The sequence below is a fragment of the Paramormyrops kingsleyae genome, chromosome 7 (genome assembly GCF_048594095.1).
Source record: "Paramormyrops kingsleyae isolate MSU_618 chromosome 7, PKINGS_0.4, whole genome shotgun sequence".
Taxonomy (NCBI): Eukaryota; Metazoa; Chordata; class Actinopteri; order Osteoglossiformes; family Mormyridae; genus Paramormyrops; species Paramormyrops kingsleyae.
Window position 1 is genome coordinate 7,314,638 of NC_132803.1, and position 19,184 is coordinate 7,333,821.

The 19,184-nt window shown below is 39.4% G+C and overlaps 2 protein-coding genes across 17 annotated transcripts in view; one reads left to right on the forward strand and one right to left on the reverse strand.

The window, feature by feature from the left end:
* The window catches only part of cast (calpastatin), a 56,285-nt gene extending 44,755 nt beyond the window's left edge, over positions 1-11,530 (forward strand). For 12 of the 14 annotated variants that reach the window (XM_072714159.1, XM_072714165.1, XM_072714168.1 and 9 more), the window contains 14 exons: positions 170-280; positions 708-761; positions 2,210-2,314; positions 2,475-2,591; positions 4,392-4,721; positions 5,631-5,720; positions 5,913-6,017; positions 6,132-6,224; positions 6,388-6,423; positions 6,658-6,873; positions 9,566-9,661; positions 10,080-10,112; positions 10,272-10,382; positions 10,543-11,530. In XM_072714159.1, the coding sequence (XP_072570260.1) occupies positions 170-280; positions 708-761; positions 2,210-2,314; positions 2,475-2,591; positions 4,392-4,721; positions 5,631-5,720; positions 5,913-6,017; positions 6,132-6,224; positions 6,388-6,423; positions 6,658-6,873; positions 9,566-9,661; positions 10,080-10,112; positions 10,272-10,373 (1,488 nt within the window). In that variant the 3' untranslated portion in view covers positions 10,374-10,382; positions 10,543-11,530. The remainder of the gene's footprint in view (positions 1-169; positions 281-707; positions 762-2,209; positions 2,315-2,474; positions 2,592-4,391; positions 4,722-5,630; positions 5,721-5,912; positions 6,018-6,131; positions 6,225-6,387; positions 6,424-6,657; positions 6,874-9,565; positions 9,662-10,079; positions 10,113-10,271; positions 10,383-10,542) is intronic. The other 2 variants (XM_072714164.1, XM_072714171.1) reach the window with 2 other exon arrangements.
* Positions 10,665-18,600, reverse strand: cd8a (CD8a molecule). Of its 3 annotated transcripts, XM_023811727.2 has the most exons (7): positions 18,583-18,600; positions 16,751-16,902; positions 16,026-16,355; positions 15,825-15,908; positions 15,001-15,111; positions 13,900-13,939; positions 10,665-13,716 (listed from the first exon to the last, which is right to left on the reverse strand). In XM_023811727.2, the coding sequence occupies exons 2-7, from the start codon at positions 16,788-16,790 to the stop codon at positions 13,665-13,667; spliced, it is 657 nt and encodes a 218-aa protein (XP_023667495.1). In that variant the 5' UTR covers positions 16,791-16,902; positions 18,583-18,600; the 3' UTR covers positions 10,665-13,664. The 3 variants fall into 3 exon arrangements, with proteins under 3 accessions (XP_023667495.1, XP_023667496.1, XP_023667497.1); XM_023811728.2 differs by lacking the exon at positions 18,583-18,600 and having other exon boundaries at positions 16,751-16,920; XM_023811729.2 differs by lacking the exon at positions 18,583-18,600 and having other exon boundaries at positions 16,035-16,355.
* Between the last annotated feature and the right edge of the window lie 584 nt (positions 18,601-19,184).

Below are 19,184 nucleotides of genomic sequence, written 5' to 3' on the forward strand. Positions count from 1 at the left end.
TGCATCCATTCATTTGTCTTCTAACTACACATCATGGTCAGGGATGCAGGATGGTCCATTACAGACGGAAAATAAATGTTATTTAGAAATGTAATGTGACTTTCCTCTGATAATATTGCTCCGTCTCTCCCTGTCTCTCTGGCCTTTGGACTCTCCTGCTCTCTCTCAGGCTAAAAAAGATGATCACGCCCTTGATGCACTTGCAGAGGATTTTGTGGCTCCTGCAAAGGCCCCTTCAGTCCAGGCCCCTGTTCCACCTCCGTCACGCGTCCCCCAGCAGGTAGGTGACTCAGTCCTGCTTATATAAGGCCGCCAGTGTTGTCATTTAGGGACCTGATTTTGAGCAGTTGATTGTTTACCCAAACTAAGAAATACAGTTTCGAGGCTTTATTGCAAGGGCATAGGTTTGGATATGGGGGGGTAGGAACACGTCCCTACCAATATTATGGGATTACTGTGTGTGTTTGGGGGGGACTGGGGGTTCGGGGCTGATTTGGTCCCTGCCATTGTTAAAACCACTCATACGCCCTCGCTTTACTGCACGATGACAGAGGCAGGCAGAATAGATCCTGCGATCTGTGTTCCTCAGTATTCACACATGCCTCCAGTTAGCCTTGCAGAGCATCTTTACTCTGTGATATATTCACACAGCTTGAGAACTGTGTGCCCTGTGCTCAGTGTTCACTGTCATCTCTCCTTGACTGCAGAAAGACCCACAGCCTTCCTCCACCAGCACTGCAGCAGGACCCAAATCTGTAGAGGTACGTTTAGCTGGTGTGGCTGCTGCCTTCGGTGTTCCGGCTGCAGCTGGGTTTGGAATTCCAGCTCCCTGCTCCATCTCCCAACCATATCCCCCAGTCTCCTCCATTTCTACCCCTTTCCATTTTGCCCTGGTGTTTTGTGTGTGTCTTCTGTTTCGTTCTTGACTCCTGTCAATTTTCCTGCTATCCTAGTGACTCTGCTTTTCCTTTAATAATGTTATAAAGCTTCTGCTTTTCTGTCACTGGAATTTTAAAATTTTACCCTCTTATTTATCCTTTGTCACTGGCCCTTCCCACTGAAAATCACAAGGTCAACTTGATATCACAATGTTTTAAAATCAGTCATTTTATATTTTGTTCCAAGTATAAACCACTTGCAAAACCTGCTTGATTCAGGACAACCTAGATCCACGTGATATGAGGTGCATGAGCTTTATTAGAGCTTTGCAGTTTAACTTACCAGGGGAGAAGAAGCACAAAAGAGCAATTTTTGCTTTTGATAAAGGGGAAAACACAGAGGACCAAAATCTAGGCATGAAGTCTGGCAAAGGGAAACTAGCTTGGGGTGTCATCACTCAAGAGGCTGACTGCCAGTTATTTTTTTTATTAGAAATGGATTTCAGGCGAATGAAGGAGATGGCGAGACAGTGACTCAGTGCTTAGCACTGTTGCCTGACCCCTTTAGGATTGAGGGTTCAGACACTGTTAGGTAGGATAAGTGGTGCCTCTCAGTTCCTCATAGTGTATCATTTAACGTGCGACAGCATCCCATCCAGGACATACCCCAGCCTTGCATCTGTGCTGCCTGGGATAGACTTCAGGGTCCCCGACTCCAACCAGCATTAACACTTAGAAGAAGGATAGATGGGATGTATGAATGAAGGACGTTGTCACATGACTTTACCCACCCTTGGGTATCCATGCCCTCCTCCCTTGCTATATTATTGTTTAAATCATTACTGCAAATCTGCACACGCTCATCTCTCTATTGACCACAGGGTAATTTATTGACTAAAATTGACTCTATTGACTAAAGGGTAATTTATAGCTTGAATTCTCCCGTTTAATCGGATGCTATGAATCTTGACCTGTGTCTAGGGTGACCAGATAATCCATGTCAGGGAGGACACTTTGAGCTACTTCGGGTTTTACAAACTACTTCCAAATTAAAAGGCTCCTGTGCTCGGCTAAAGAGTTCAGCTCTTCTTGTGCTTTGACTGGTTTGTTTCCTTGACTGAAAGACTCATCCAGCTGTTTTACATTAGCATTAGTGACACATGCATGCTTATAGGAAACTGACCAATCAACACACAGCAAGAACTCGGTGCTCAAGTGAAATCCAGGTCCGTTTAATTGAAATGGTAATTTACAATTCCTGTCCTAGCTCAGAGTGTCCTCCCTGACATGGATTATCTGGTCACCCTACCTGTGTCTCACTGTCTCTCTAGGACACTTCCATGTCTGCAGATGCTCTCAGTGCTTTGGAGGACCTGCTTCCTTCTGCAGAGCCTGAGCCTGAACCTCCCAAAGTACAACCAAAGGATATCGTCACGGTACTGACATCCCTTCACATTGTCTCTGCTGCTTTGTCTGTGAAGATCAGTGAGTTTGAAGTTTATTTCATAGTGCAGAAGTCCCTGATCATCACTGCCATACTTAGAGCTCTTCTTTGAGACCCAGTGAACCTCCCAGTCACCATCCTGTCTTCTTCAGGAGGCCAAGCTGAAGTCTGAGAAAGGAGTGAGAGTCGGAGAGAGGGAGGACACTCTTCCGCCAGAGTACCGATTCACAGAAGACAAACTGAAAGAGTTTCCTGCCCCCAAGAAAGAGGTTGGAAATTTAAATATTGCTTAGAGTGATAAATTCTGCTGTACATATGCATAACTGTGTTTTTCACATTCTATGGGCTGATTCACTTAATAGAAACAAGAGTAATTATTAGGTGCATACAGATAATCAGCTTAATGCTACCTTCGATTGCTGTGAAAACACTGGAACCAAAGCATGACATGAAGTTTCATGAAATACATAAAACAAAGGTATGATTCTAATAAACATAACTACTTACAGACTTTGCGGTTTACAAGCTCTGAATAAAGGCTGGCAATGATCTAACGAATATACTGCGTTCGCTAGACACCACTATTGCGAGACATGTCTGGTTGATGTCCCCACTTTGCATTGATTATCACAATTCTGTCGAACACCAGTAGGTGTCTCCAGTGTCTTTACCACGATACAGAACGTGGGACGATGTGGCCTAAAAAGAAAATCTCAGATTTGTTTCAGCTTACACACAATTTACGATTCCAATTTTGACTATTTTTTTTAAGCAAAGACATTATTCAAATAAGTTTTATTTTAACATCTATTTTTATGTACTACTGTTTAAGTGGGGCAGGGCTACCTGGGTAAAACACATTCGGATTGGTAGCTCACATCTGGGGCTGATTTTATTCAGATTCTGAATGAACCCATTTGTTTTCCACCGTATATATGGGCACCATGTCTTTGGAGGTATGAAACGTCGCCACATCTGTAAATTCTTTCCACTTTAGTTCTTCGTTATTGTATGGAATGTAGCGTGAAAAGGACGCCGCTATTCTTGCTTTTCAGCCGGCGTTCAGCGGCTGCCGCGATCTCCCAGGGCCACATGCCTGTCTGAGATGCTGAAATGAGTTTCCATGCTGCTACCTTTAGAAGCCCCAGTTTTCAGATAAACTTTACAGCGGACAGTGGTTTGTTTTATGTCTGGTTTTGCATAATCCAAAAAAAAAAACAACTGAGGAGACGCTTCCAGTTTTCAAGATGAGCTCCTCACTGTTTGACGCGTGGCTGCCATCTTGTTACTCTGTGCTGGTGTTTGAGGGGATGGGGGGGGGGCTTGACTGAGAACAATTTGGCACCTAATTTACACAGCCTTTGAAGTAAAAAAAAAAAAAAAAAAATGACACCAAAAGAAATATATTCCCCCGAATAGTAATAATATATGGTAAGACACGTTTGAAAGGACTACCATGGGTAAATTGCTGGTGTTTGTGGCTACTTCCGCTGTTTCACCGGAAGAGTCTTAAAGCACTTATGTAAGTCGCTCTGGCTAAGGGCATCTGCCAAATGCTGTAAATGTAAATGTAAGTTACACCCATACACATTTCCACAGTAGCACCCCCAGGAATAAGGTGGATATATTGTTTGAACATCTTCATTGTGATGTGCACATGGGCAAAACTCACATCGCAGGATGTACGATGTCAAGTCAGGCAAATTAAAATAAAATGTCGTGCTTTTTTGCTGCTTGATACAAAAGAAAAATTTGCACGGTTCTCATTTCCTATGACTAATCTACAAGAGAAGTCTGATAGAACGTAATCTACTCCAAATGTAGTGCGCCAAGTTAGTTTGCAAAAGTATGTAACCTACATATTTCCTCAATGATGACTGATATGTATTATCACTGCCAAAATAAGCATTTATCTGCTGTTTGTTAGACTACTTCTGATGGTTCATGTGCTTTTTTTTTATCTCATTTATGTCTCCCTTAAAGGTCGTTAGGAGTCCCTCTATATCGTTTACCTGCCTGCAAATTATATTTGTGGATACATTTATTGTAACTTTTACCCTTCTCTCCAGCCATCCATAGATGACGCTACAGCTCTTGGTCTTCTTTCCTCCGACTTTGATGCCCCTGCTGCTCCAGCTGCTTCAGCCCCAGTTACCAAAGCTGCACCAGCTGCCGCTGTTCCCAAAGTTACACCTGCTCCAGCTGCTTCAGCCCCAGCTACCAAAGCTGCACCAGCTGCCGCTGTTCCCAAAGTTACACCTGCTCCAGCTGCTTCAGCCCCAGCTACCAAAGCTGCACCAGCTGCCGCTGTTCCCAAAGTTACATCTACAGCCCCATCTGCAGTTCAGTCTTCAGAAAAAGCTAAACCTAAAGCTGCCTTAGTAGAGCCAACCCAGAAGGTATGGTGAACTGCAGAGCTGCCCATAATGTTCAGGAAACAGGGCGTTAGAGTGGTTCCTCAGAAATACTGAGGAGGTGTGACCTTCTGCTGCTTATACTGAGTCAGAGAAGATAAGTGTCAGTCAGCTCTTGTGATATTGTCAAGCTATGGTATAAACACTTCGGGGACCTCCTTAAACTGCTGGTTATGCCCTCACATCTTGTGGCGGTGGGTAAACATCAATCCAGAGATATCGAAAACACATGGATGTAGTTTAGGTGAATTTTGTGCATCTTTAATGTTGCATGGAAAATTCCGCTGGCACATGGGGTAGGGAGTGGTCCCGTTTTTTACAACGGGGACCAGAAAGTGTGTCCTCTCTGTTGGGAATTCCCTCTCGCTGCCTCTGTTCCCTGTCTCTATTGGGCATTCCCCCTCGCTGCCTCTGTTCCCTGTCTCTGTTGGGCATTCCCTCTCGCTGCCTCTGCTCCCTGTCTCTGTTGGGCATTCCCTCTCGCTGCCTCTGCTCCCTGTCTCTGTTGGGCATTCCCTCTCGCTGCCTCTGCTCCCTGTCTCTGTTGGGCATTCCCTCTCGCTGCCTCTGCTCCCTGTCTCTGTTGGGCATTCCCTCTCGCTGCCTCTGCTCCCTGTCTCTGTTGGGAATTCCCTTTGCTCCCTGCCCTAACCCCCAGTCTCCTCCCTCTCCATAGCTGCCTCTCTGGCTCCTGATATCCAAGAGTTTCCATTTTGACCTGATGTTTTTAATCCTCTTATCTTGTCTGCTTTTGAGTTCAGTTGTAATAACAGTATCATATGCATGTTAAATCTAAGGTCAGTGTTGTTGCTATAAGAACACTGGGAAGCCTGGTGTTAGGGCACCATGCAGGGATATGAGATGCAGAGGGACTGACTTCTGTTTCCCCATCAGCCCTCACTGGACTTTGAAGATGTTGTTACCCCTGGAGTGGCTCCAGTTGTCCAGGCTGCCACTGCACATCCTCCACCAGCAGGGCGACAGGTGGCATCTCTTGCCGGGCACCCAATCCCTTTGCTATAACCTGCCACTTCATAGAGCTGTTATAGAGAATGAACAAGCAAAACTGTTCATCCACACACACACACTTCCATGGAAGTGCATGATGGCCTGGTGTCTGTTTATTGGATTTTTTTTTAATAAGCTTGTCTCTCCAAACTTTCTTTGTGTCCCCAGTTGTCTGAAGGCACAGCCAGTGCACTGGATGCCCTGTCAGACACCCTCACAGATGACACCCCAGCTCCTGCACCCACCCCCGTGCCTGCCAAAAACATCGTCAAGGTGCGCCACCTACAGGCAATTCATAAATCCCATTTTATGTGCATACTTCAACTTTTGCAGTGTAAGAGCCCATGGATATGAGATCTAAGAACCTGAATTATTTTCTGATTTTAGGAGAAAACTGCCATTGAAGAGAAGGCAGTAAAGACAGGAGAGAGAGATGACAGCCTCCCACCTGAGTATCGGCCTTCAGAGAAAGATATCCTGGTATGAGATACATCACACTTTATTTAGATAAAATAGACTTGCTGAAGATACTGTTTATGGGGAAGATGTGTGGTGAGATTTTGTTGTTTATCTGTGGTAACACGTCATTGTTTCTCTTCCTTTCATGAGTAAATAGTTAAGTGAACCTTATGTTATTTTTCAGGCGAAGAAGGATGTAAAACACGTCGCTCCTAAACAGGTATGATGAAAACTTGTAGAAATATCTGAGTATTGAGGTCTGCCTGTATTTGAAGAATTTAACTAGAAATTATTAGCAAACATGCCCTGATGGCCATTGTCATAAGCTCTAGCTCTATTATGAATCTGAGCTGATTCAGGTTCAGTTTCAGTGCAGTAGTGCACCTGGTCAATTTGCAAAAGTTATCTACATATTTGTGGGTGCATATATTATACCTTTGGCCCTTTCCCGCAGCCGTCCTTGGATGACGCTACAGCTCTTGGTCTTCTTTCCTCCGACTTTGATGCCCCGGCTGCTCCAGCTGCCCCTGCTGCTCCAGCTGCTTCAGCCCCAGTTACCAAAGCTACACCAGCTGCTGCTGTTCCCAAAGTTACATCTACAACCACACCTGCAGTTCAGTCTTCAGAAAAAGCTAAACCTAAAGCTGCCTTAGTAGAGCCAAACCAGAAGGTATGGTGAACTGCAGAGCTGCCCATAATGTTCAGGAAACAGGGCGTTAGAGTGGTTCCTCAGAAATACTGAGGAGGTGTGACCTTCTGCTGCTTATACTGAGTCAGAGAAGATAAGTGTCAGTCAGCCCTTGTGATATTGTCAAGCAATGGTATGAACACATTGAGGATCTCCTTAAACTGGCGGATATAACCAGGCAGCAAGAGTTAGAAATCAGTTCAGAGATCCTGAGAAACCTGGGTGTTGCTGAGATGGTGTGGTGGATGTGCCTCTTCAATGTTCTATGGTAGACAAAAGTGAAACAGCCCTGGCCTGGCATGCGGGGGTGGGGGTTCTCTGTCTTTAAAAAGGAGATCAGAAGGTGTGTTCCCTCTATAGGTGATTATTAGCCTATAGCTGATTATTTTAAAAAACAAAATGAGATGTAAGAGGATGAGGCTGGTAGGAAAGGAGAGCCAAAGGGAGGTCTTGAGTAGGGTTGGCATATGACGATGTCTGTAGTGAAACATCGTGATGGACAATGACGTCGTGTGTGTGTGTGGGGGCGGGGTGCTAGCTTGATTGTTTTGTAGAGCTACTGTAAATTTTTATACAGATTTCTTTTAATTCATTCAGTACTTGATTACTATTCATTTATTACTATATCTATTTCTTTGTACATCTGACCCCGTCCACAGCCAATCCTCTCACTGGGCACCCTAACCCTTTGCTAATACCTGCCCCTTCATATGGCTGTTGTAGAGGATGAATAAGCTGAACTGTGCGCTTTTCCCACGTTCATAACCTACTGTGAGTCTCAAATCATGTGCTTCCGTACTTAAACTTGTTGTTTTCAGTGCGTAAGTGAATTAAGTTTGAGACTCACGGCTATGCTTACTAGTCATAGTGATGTCGATAGACTGGATCACTAAAAAGGTCCCGTAACCTATAAAGGATGCTGCTGTTCTGTTTTTTTCTAATAAAGGCGTGATAGGGAACAACTTCATTCTTTTATTTCGATATATAGTAACAATTTATTTATTTTTTATGGCTATTATTAACTAAACAGAAAAATGTAATTAACTATTTGAAGTCACTGAAGTCTGGCCAGGTAACTTAAACTATGGTCACTCAGATGGTGCATTGGGCTCAACACTATGATGTCTGTCAGGCAATGGCGATGGAGGATGGCATCGTCCATAAGGCCAACCCCAATCCAGAGACAGATCCAAGGGATGATGAGTGCAGCAGGGCTGCCACTAACGACTATTGTTCTATTATTTCACCGATTGGTCGATTTAATCAAAACGATTAATTTAGCTCCAGAAAATCAAACTGACTTCAAATTTAAGTTATTTTTTTTCATTGCTATAGAGATGTCGATGTTACTTTCACCTACAATTTAATAAGTGGATCAATAGTATGCCTAAAATATTAACGAGAGGTGTCTTGTGACACCCGAAAGTTCGTACTCTGTATAAATTTGACTTATCCTTATGCTTATTAAATTCCGTTGGCGGAGCAAACGATAAGCACTGAAGTCGCGGTGAAGAAAATGACAGCTCAGCAGCCACGACATCTTTTAAAAGAGGAGATATTGCGATTAGCGTGGTAAAAGCCAGCGGTGGTGTGATGGTGACCTACTTTTTGCACTTTAAGTTGCATGTTTTTTTGATAAATATATATATATATTTTATTTTATTTATTCTGTGTCTGTTTTCATTTCAGTTTTAGTTTACGATAATGACACTGGTCCCAACGAGCCCAACATGCAGAAACACAAACGGGCACCATCAGTCATCGGAGAATGAGCTCAGATTCTAGCCTAAACGGCCTAAACGTCTCCTCAAACACTGATTCAGGGGAGATTCTAAGATGTTAAACTGCTATCCATATTAATGGTAATTTAATAAACATGAACAGACAGATTTAGCCTTTTTTGGCGGCTCTGCGCCTCCTCCTCCGGTGCTGGTGCATAGCGCAGCTGCCATTGAAACTTTGCAGTGCAAAACCACCTTTTTTGTTTTGCGATAATTGTAACTACTCCCATAATTACATACTGATACTGAAGAAAAACATTTATGTTTATAATGGTTATAATGAAGCATTTTAGAAATCAAAAGGTAATTTCATTAAAATAATGTTTAAAAAGATGTTGATTTAAAATGTTGATGTTGACGCATTTTTAGCATCAATATTATTGACTACATATACCAATTCATACTAATACAAAGATATGTGAATGCATTCAAAAAACTAAAACTGCCAAAAATCTTGCATTTTGTTTGGTTACTTATGGTTAAGGTTAGAGCTGGGTAGGGGTTATGGTCGGTCATGTTTGGATTAGAGTTTTCCCAATAGAAGTGAATGGAGAGTCCCCACAAAGATATAATTACAAACCTGTGTGTGTGTATTTATAGTTACATTTAAATGTAACACTTTGCTATGCATTGTACTTTGCAGTATATATAATTCTCTGTACCATTTTTGATATTGTATGTTTTTGAGATAAATCCAGAAATCAAGATAAAACAGGTCACATATTTAAATTTCATTGGTTGCAAGGGCCACATTACGATCTGGGTGTGTTATGTCCATTGTAGCTGTGATTTTCGCCCAAACAAAACATTAGTGTCTGCTCTCTTACAAGGTCCAACAAATGAATTTACTGTTTGAATGTAATTTAGACTGACCAACTGTTTATTGTTGGCAGGCAGCAGGTGCTGTAATGGACGCCTTATCAAGTACCCTGTTGCCCGATGTCCCCGCATTCAAGCCCAAAGCAGCTCCCACAGACGAGAAGGCAGAGGTATGGTCTTAACCTCACTGCACTGCAACTTAAAACTATACATTGTCACATTTTCTAGCTTATATATATTCATGTATATGTTAACTGTATTCATTGTGTCTTTCTGTTTGAATTAGACAGTTTTATAGACACTGGACATGTTTGCTGAAATGTCTAAGTACATATTGTGACAAAAAGCATAGGAACATCATGTGTTCTGTATACTACTAGGTATGCGGAACGACCTTTGGCGAAAAAAGAGGTGCCTTTAACATATCTAATATGCAGACATACTAAATCAAAAAGTTTGTCTTTGCAGATTGTGGAAAAAAATACATTTTTAGTCACAGGTTTAAGGTACAGAAAAATACAATATAGAGGAGTATCTGTGAAAATTGACCCTGACTGATTTGACTTGTTTTGTTTTGTGCTGTTGTAGGTCACAAGTAGCAACTCAAAGAGTAAACCTATGGTAAGTTTTTTTTTTTTCCTTTGGCAGAGTTTGTTGTGTCATAAAACAAAGGTTTCCCAGTAAGGGCTTTGGTATTGCTTCTGTGAAGATACAAGTGCTTTATGCTATACAGCTAATGCGACGATTCTGGTTTCTGCGTCCACTTCCTCTCCGTTCTAGAAACCAAAAGTTAGTGACAACTCAACCCTTGATGATCTGAGTGCACAGTCACAGTCAGATGTTGTAACTTCATCAGCCACTAAGAAAGGCAGTAAAAGTTAAGCCTCTCAGGTAAGAACAGAAGAAACACAAGCACAGTTTTCACAAGTGTAATGGAATTTCCTCTGCATTTGTAATGTGAATGTGTGTGCATGCTTGTGTTCAATAAACTAAATGAAAATGTGTGGGTGATGTTCTGTAACTGACATCTGACATTCATGTTTTCATGCAGGTTGTGATAAACGCTTCCTGATATCAAAAGCCTTTTGCTGGATCCAAAGTCACATCAATATGGAATACTGCTTACATTGTTCTGTAGAAGGTGAAAAATAATTCTCAAATAAATGATTAGGCAACTGTTTTCTTGCTTGTTACTAAAGAATGCATGTAAAAGCCCTTAGCACCCCACTGCCTTATACATTTTTATAGTAATAATAAACTGGGAGTTTCTTTATGGTTCTTTAGAAATAATATATATATTAAAATGGCTGAGATGTAACATGTATAGTCAGTTCAGTATTCACTGAATAAAATTAAATAATTTCCTGAATAAAATTAACAAAAAAGTGAGTGTATAAACTGAACCTATATAGGTAATAATTCAGATGTTCTGCACAAGGGTTTTGGGACACATTACAGAAACATTGCGGGTAGCGTGTATGTTATGGAAAGTGTAATGTGAATGTGAACAGAATGTTTTGGGTTTCAGTGGATGCTGTCGTTTATCTTGATGGGTGGTGGAATATTTGTTTTGTACTTATTCAATATGACACTATTGTACAGCTCAGTGTGTTCTGGTATGGTTTACAACACAAATGACCTTAAGCGAAATTACCTGATTATTTTTATTTTGATCATGTTTGATTTACATTTGTGTTACACACCATTTTAATATGAGGGTTGTCTCAAAAATAGACTGAGACAGAATAATGAGCTGTCCAATTACTTTTCAAGCTCCCCATCTATATATCCTGTTAATAATACTTTCAGGGATTGTTTACATGAATTGTTTAAGTGCCTAAACAAATCTATGCTTTGGTTTCTGAAGGAAACCAAATATGCCCCCTCTGGGCAATTATACACAGACACTTCAGTGGGGATAGCACTGTACATCAAAGTTGTAGTACTTTAGTTCCTCTGCCTGCTCCTGTTGTACTGAATATATATTTCACTGTAGTAGAGACCTGAATTAAATGCAAATAAAATATGGTGTAAGAACACTTCTCAATGTTTATGTTACAGTCCTGTCAGCTTCGCACCTGTATGTTGTAGTGAATGTCATTAAAAATGCCTTTAAATTATCAGTACAGGGTAAACATTCACATTGTTCTTGATAATTGTTTGCTTTTAATGTTTTCATTTGGATTTCTCAGTATGTGCATTTTTATATACAGAGGACCAGGCACGTAGCCTGATCTGAACTAAATAACCAGTTCGAAAGTAGCTTTGCTTGGTGAAATGAACCAAAGGAGACCCCCCAGGTAGGCAGAGTCTGCCGAATGGCAACCCCAGTAGGGTTGCCAGACCTCCCGCAAAATTTATTTCTGGCTACTGGCCTGCAGAGGACTAAAATGAATTTAGTTTTGTTGTCTTTTGTTATTACTTTAACAAGAAAAAGGTTTTTTTTTTTTTTTTTTTTTTAAGTAGTATATATACAAGGGGTTGATATCAGTCTGTTACAAACAACAGGTACCAAACACATGTACACCAATGAACCAAAACATTATCACCACCCCCACATCAAAGTAGTGTTGACTATGTAGTGAAAATTGTGCATGTGAAGGTCTGGGATAAATTAGATGCTAAATCTTCAGTAATCGCAGTCAACATGCTGAAAGCAGATTAAATGGGCAGGAGTAAAGATCTGAGTGACTTTGACATGGGCCAGGGCTGGGTTCCCCAATAACGGTGACTATTAGCGTCTTATGAAGATGTAAAAGATAGACCTTACTAAAGTTCTTTCCTTTTCGACACATGGTCCCCAAACTATCCTTTAAGAGGTTGCTTAAGTGCAACGTAACTAGGCGAAGGGTGCCAGATTGGTTGACAGTGATGGTTCCGCAATTGATTATTCCCTTCATGCAGCAGGAGAGAAAGTGCCGTTCTTTATAAATGTAACACTGCAGGAATGCTTCAAAATGTTGCGTTAATCAGAACTGGGGAGAACCTAAAAATGAAATACAAGATTAACAAACTGAATCATCTAACCGTAAATATGATTTTCGCCAAGTAGGTGCACAAACCCGCTTCCCCAGATTGTAGCATCACACCATTTTATTTTTATTTGTTCTACAAAATACTTGTGTGCACCAATATGTTTGTCAATGGTATTTGGACAAGCAATGGCACAATAGGCAAAAAAAGTTACATTCCTGCCTTAACATTAGAAAATGTCCAATGTGCTACATTGACTACTAAGGTTGTGTTTACTGGGGGAAAATATATTACACTTATGTAAATTAACCTGCAGTGTCGACTCAACCTCATGAACCACGAATGACGTAGCACTAAGATGGCTCCGGGAAACGCACCCCAGATCTTTATCTCTGGCTCCATTACTTCTGCATTCATCACATCGACTGCTAGTACCAAACCCTAGCTTACTGTCTAATTCATCCCAGACCATTGCATGCACCATTTTCACTATACAGTCAACATTACTTCCTTCACATGGGGATAGTCATAAAATTTTTGCACACACGCATACAGTTTCATAATATAAAGGAGAACATCATTCTGTATTTATACCAGCCCATTTATACCAGGTTCTAAGTCGGAGTTATTGTGTGTGTGATGTATTGATAAGTATGTTTAAAACATTTAACAGGCTAACTGGGTGTGATCAGAAGTTCTTTACTTGTGAAATTAATTACATCTCTCAGCTGTAAAGAACAAAATCTAGAGACAGGAATTTGTTCCTGATTTATCCTGGAAGGTCTCATATCAAATGCTATTATAGTTATTTTATAAATCCAGTGTTTAAACGTTATGCATTTTCATTTAAAAACTTTGCTGGTCAAAGTTCTGTTTGATTATTATTTTGATAATTAGTTGGTTTATTGCAGCTGTCATATGTACACATGATGAAACCAGAGACCGTATGACTCTTGCTTGGTAAAGGGTACATGATGGAAAATATCTACTGAATTCAAACTTAATCCATTTTAAAATGTACATTGATCTGATAATGACCATGTGTGCTAACACATTACTGTTAAAATATATACACTTAAAATCATCTTAAAATACAAAAGAATTATATGTACTGTTGTTCTACAAAAGGAGTAAAATCGCTATAAAAGTACAATTTGGCAGTTGATTGTGACATTGAGATGGGGTCCTACCCCTGCCTGATCAGTGGTATCTGTCTCCCATAGCCTGTCGGGCTGGTGTGACATTCTTAGGCCTGAGAAATAAAACATTTACATGAGGGCTTCATGATAGAATTTCTGTTAGGTGGTCAAGCATTTCTTTGGTAAATGTATTTTTTTGATTTTCTACATATGGGGAAAATTACTACATTTTATAGTTGCTAAAATATGTTAAAATTTGTTGTGAAAGTATTTGGAAAATATTTTGAAAAACTTACTTCCTCCTGTGATGGTGAGGGCATCGTCTTGTTCTAATTCCTACATGAAATTAAAAATGGACAATTACAAAAATTATAAATTTTGTGAAATGTATATTACTAAAATATTTCTGCATTACAAAAAAAAAACTCAATTCAAAAAAAGTTTGGATTGTATGTAAAATGCAAATAAAAACAGAAAGTAGCAATTTGAAAATCCACTTTGACCTGCTTTAAACTGAAACAAATAAAAGGATATTTAGAATGTGGTGTTTTAACTTTAAAACATTATTTTTAGGAAATATATGCTCATTCAAAATTTGATGCCTGCAAAAAGTTCCAAAAAGCTGAGATGAGGCACCCTAAGACTATGAACGTCACGCAATATTCAAAAAATGCCTTGAATAGGTGACGTTATCATGCCCGGGTATAAAAGGATGATTAACCGAAAGGTCACTTGTTCATTAGCAAGGATGGAGCAAGACTCAGAAATGTCTGTGATCCCTTTGATGACGCCATATTATACATATTTATTACACGGCTCTCTGGAATGCTTGATTCTGATTGGTCAGTTGAGACATTTGCAGGTTCGTTCTTTTCAAATAATAACCGCTCCAAAGTAATAACGCATAGCCGGTACTACTTGTATGTTTACAATACCTCCGCGCCAACAAAGATTACCGTTTAAAAATGTTAATTTAAAACAAATATGCCAATAAAATGTTTCAAATTCGCGTCGGGTCCTGATCACACTGTCGGGGCTTATTTCTGCGATAACTACCGGCTGCCTGTAAATTATCCCTTACATAACCAGGTGGGCTCATTACTGCATTTTGACTTTTCCCTTCAGGCACAAAGTTTTCCCTGAAATCTTTTAATGAAATATATGAACTGCTGAGAGTGAAATCCCCAAATCCACAAACGCATTGCAATTATGCCTTGATAAATGTTGTTCTTAAACTTCTGAATTATTTGATTGAACACTTTGGCAAGGGATAGGCAAGTTCCAACCCATGTTCAATAAGGGGAATGTATATATCAAAAGGTAGAGAAGAAAACAGGTTCAGAAGACCTGGGAAATCTAACAGCAGACAGGTGTGCGTTATAGAGTGTGGCACTTACGGTTGCAGTGACATATGATGATGATGAGGATGAGGAAGATTAGGCTACAAGCAGCAGTTAATGGAGCCCAAATGACTATTGGACAGCCTTCACCGAGCTTAGACTTAGTCTCTGCAAAACATATGTTGGATCAATTGCATTTCATGCTTTATAGTGACTGCATGCAACACTTAAAAAAAAAAAAAAAAAAAACTTTTTACCAAATGTTACTGGTAGGTCCGATGCCATAAGTATGCATATTGGTCTTCCATGTTACCTGTGAGAGCCTTTAATTTATACCCTTTTGTTAGTGTTCGTCTTTAATTCGTTTGCATAGGGAATACTACATATAATTTATGTGATTCTCGTTCTATTACTCGTGAACATATTGATATTCGAAAAAATACTTAAAATGATTTAAAATAAATATATAAATTAATGCAGTAATTAGTGAACAACCACGATGGTACATTGCATAATGGGTTTGCCAGAATTATTATGAGTAAGGAGTTAAAGGAGTGAATTAAAATCCAAGCAAGGACATTTTACCTGAACCGCTGACTGACAATTAAAATTACATGACAGCTAGCTAAGCATCTGAAAGTTAGGGTGGCTGTTTATATGCATTTAATGTACATTTAATCTATAAAAATGATTAGATGCAATATGGTTCACAGCAGGGACGTCGTTAGGGCTATTCTAGGGGGGCTTTGCCCCCCCTAAAATGTTTTTAGCCCCCCCACCTCCCCCACAAATAAAAGTGTATTATTTGGCTTAATTCATAAACAGTTTGCCACCAGCCCCCCTATCCATCCACCCGCTACCCTGACTGACAGTATACTTACGGGCGGGAGTTCGGCATTGGCAGGGCTTCGCGGTGCTGCCGGGAGTGACATGTGCTGTAACCGCCTTTACTGCAGGTGTTATTTCTGAATAAAGCAGAAGAATCAATCTTAATACCTGTATGTCATAATTAACATTTTGAAATAAAACGATGCGATATTATCGTATTAATATCATCATATTAATATACGTAGTGTGCATACTCAGCTCACCAGGGTGTCCTTCAATGGAGGTCAATGGTCCGAAATCCAATTTGTTGCCGTTCAGTTTCCCACAACCATAAATGCCGCTGTCACGGTTCTTCTGAAAACTTTTCAAAAGTATTGCTTTATCTCTTTTCATATTTCTGTAGTCAAACACATTACTATCGGGCACCATTTTAGGGTCCCCTTCAATGTTAAATGTTCCTATGGCCTCAATACCAGTCTCCAGGACTCGGAACCAGAACACGATGGTACCCGGGGGTGACATTTTACATGTGATTTTCACTTCACTGAGCTCTTCTGTTGTTAGGCAAGCACCTGAAATGAAATCTTCACACACAAATTGGCAGAACTACAGTTAGATAGTGTATATAAATTTTTCAATTTATTTTTTAAACGAACGATTTGCATAACGATAAGTGATGAGTTAAAATCTGACCTGTAGGCCTATGGCAATAAAATAAATGGGTCTACTATATTACACGTGTTTTAAAAAATGTCTCAAATATAACGTCTTAATTATTAAGGAGTTCAGAATCAATACATTTTATACAATTAGCACATTGAATCGTACTTTTTAGCATGCGAATAATTCTCTGCTTGGTGGTGTGTAAAATCAGCGATGAACCTATCATTTGCCAGGTAATTACATAATTTAAATATTGATGGTATGTCGGCTAATTATATAAGACAATATCAGTAATTTAAATAAATGATATACTTACAGTTAAACAGGATCAACAGTGAAATAAGCATTTGGTACATTTTCGTCAGCAGTTTTTCTTTTGCTAAAATGATGATGTTGGGACTTTACAGGATGCTTTAAACAGCCGCCTGTAGTGTCTCCCCCTCTGTCAAAGACGCGCACACGCACGAACTGCAAGAATATCGATGTCAAGTCAGGGGAGACGACGTTACTCCATCTCAGTACACTGCCTATTTTAAATAAGACTTCTTACAATAAAATACATTGAGAAAACGAGATTCGCTTTACTTAACACTAAGTTAAACTGAAAGGCTAATTTAATATATTATTAAATTATATTACAAGGTTTATAATAAAAATATAAAACGGTATATAAAATTAGGATTGCTACAGAAAAAAATACATGAAATACAAGTCTAGATAAAACATCACTGGGTACACATAGATATTTGGTCATCAAATGAATCACATATAAATATATATATATTACGCTCACAGAAAATATTTATATAAATACGCTTAGGCATTTTTGATATTTAACTGATATTTAACATACACGATTGTATCTTCGAATAAATGATAGACTAAATGTAGCTTATAGTAATTAAGTTTATTTTGAAGATTGATTAACTTGCATTGGGATTGGTTAGTCACACCATTTAAAAGTCATTGTAAACAACTTCACAAAACATTATTAACCTGATTATTATTATTATTATTATTATTATTAATAAACTATTAAACAGAGACAGCGGGACACGTTGCGGTAATAAATTAGAGATGGAGCAGTCTATAATACTACGTAGAAATTTTCCATAATAGCCAGTTAAAATACATTCAATGTATAGGTCTGAAAAAAAAATCGGTGTGCACACGGGTATTATAGGAAAAGAACTGTTACCGATCTACTCGCAAAATCACAACTAAACAATTGTTACAGTGTGTAGGAAACCATAAGACTGTATAAATATAATTCAGGGAATTCACGGAAAGCAGAATATTCAAAGGTGTTAAAATACTTAAAAGCATGGGCGTCGCCGCTATTAACTCTAAGGGGATGGGTCCCCCTCATATTTCATAATTATTCGTTTTGACCCCCCCACATTTAACATAAAATATTAGTTTTATGCCAGTGTGCCCCCCCACGCACACACATTCAAAATGCTTCTGACGCCCCTGCTTAAAAGCCAGTTATTTTAACATTTACGTTCTATGTTATAAACAATATTGATTTCACATTATTCATCCTAAGAACCAAATTATATGATACAACCTAATATGACCTATATAACCTACATGGGCATAAATACACTGTATTTCAAACACGCTATCCAAAAAAGGAAAATTAAGAGAAGCACAATGAAAGTGCCCAATAATTATATGGCATTTTCTTTGTGGATATATTCTCATATTTCTTATATTATGTAATAAAAGAGCAGAGGAACATTTCAGAGAAGTAAACGAAGCTGAGAATGCTAAGAGGGAATTGAAACAAATATACACATGTAACCCTGTAACCATGCTAGTGCAAACGCATTTGGTGTCTTTTATGTCTTGTTATTTTTGTGCATTCGTTAAAAAGGTGTTGTTGCATGAGTTTGCAGAGAGCGCGCCATGCGCCGTGCAGCCTGTGGTGGTCCGCTAGCTTACACCACACGACCCCCGTTGCTGCGCTCCTCCGGGCCCCTTACGAAACCACAGGCCCACTCGGCTGGTAATGCAGCCTGGGTAAAACCCATAAACACATCACCCATACTGTAAATATGCTTCGGCTAAGTTTAAGAGCTCAGCTGTACAATCATACATATTTAAATAAAATTAGCACCACGTCCTATATCCATTATGTTTTACCTTAAGTACAATTATCGTCTAGTATGGCATCTTTCTTCCTCTTGAGAGCTGAAATACTGCGGAATGAGTCTCATGATTTTATTTGAGAGATGAATAGATGGTATATTGACAGTGGGATAAAATGAAACCACAATGTTTCTTTGGGTGATGGCTGATGAAATAATAATGACACGATAAAATGCTGAATTCTTATGATTTGTTTCTCTCACCGGAGGCCTCCTGCAATGCACCCTTTATAGATTTGCAGAATTTGGGGAGACGTAACAAAACTGCAAACAAACAGGTGCAGATTAAAAAAATGGTTCAAATCGGGTCACAGGTTTGCTCTACAATCGCAAAAATAGAAAAGCAATCTATAACAGCAAGTTAAATGCACAATTTCATGAGTGTAATTTTACTGTTTTATCTTTTAAAGTAAATGGTTGCTTCATTTATTAGGCAGTATCTGCATTATGAACAAACTATACTGTACAATCCCAAATATGTGTATGTGCTTTACACTGAACTGAACACATTAAAAGTTTTGATGTGATACTAAACACAGATATGATAAATGGATTCATATTACAATAATGTATAAGGTTCTTAAATATAAGGTACTA

Coding starts and splice junctions, on each gene's coding strand:
- cd8a (XM_023811727.2), bottom strand. CDS start 16,790: ATGTACCAAATGCTTATTTCACTGTTGATCCTGTTTAACT. Junction 16,356..16,750: donor ACTGTTGATCCTGTTTAACT/GTAAGTATATCA, acceptor TTGTGTGTGAAG/ATTTCATTTCAGGTGCTTGC. Junction 15,909..16,025: donor AGGACACCCTGGTGAGCTGA/GTATGCACACTA, acceptor TGCTTTATTCAG/AAATAACACCTGCAGTAAAG.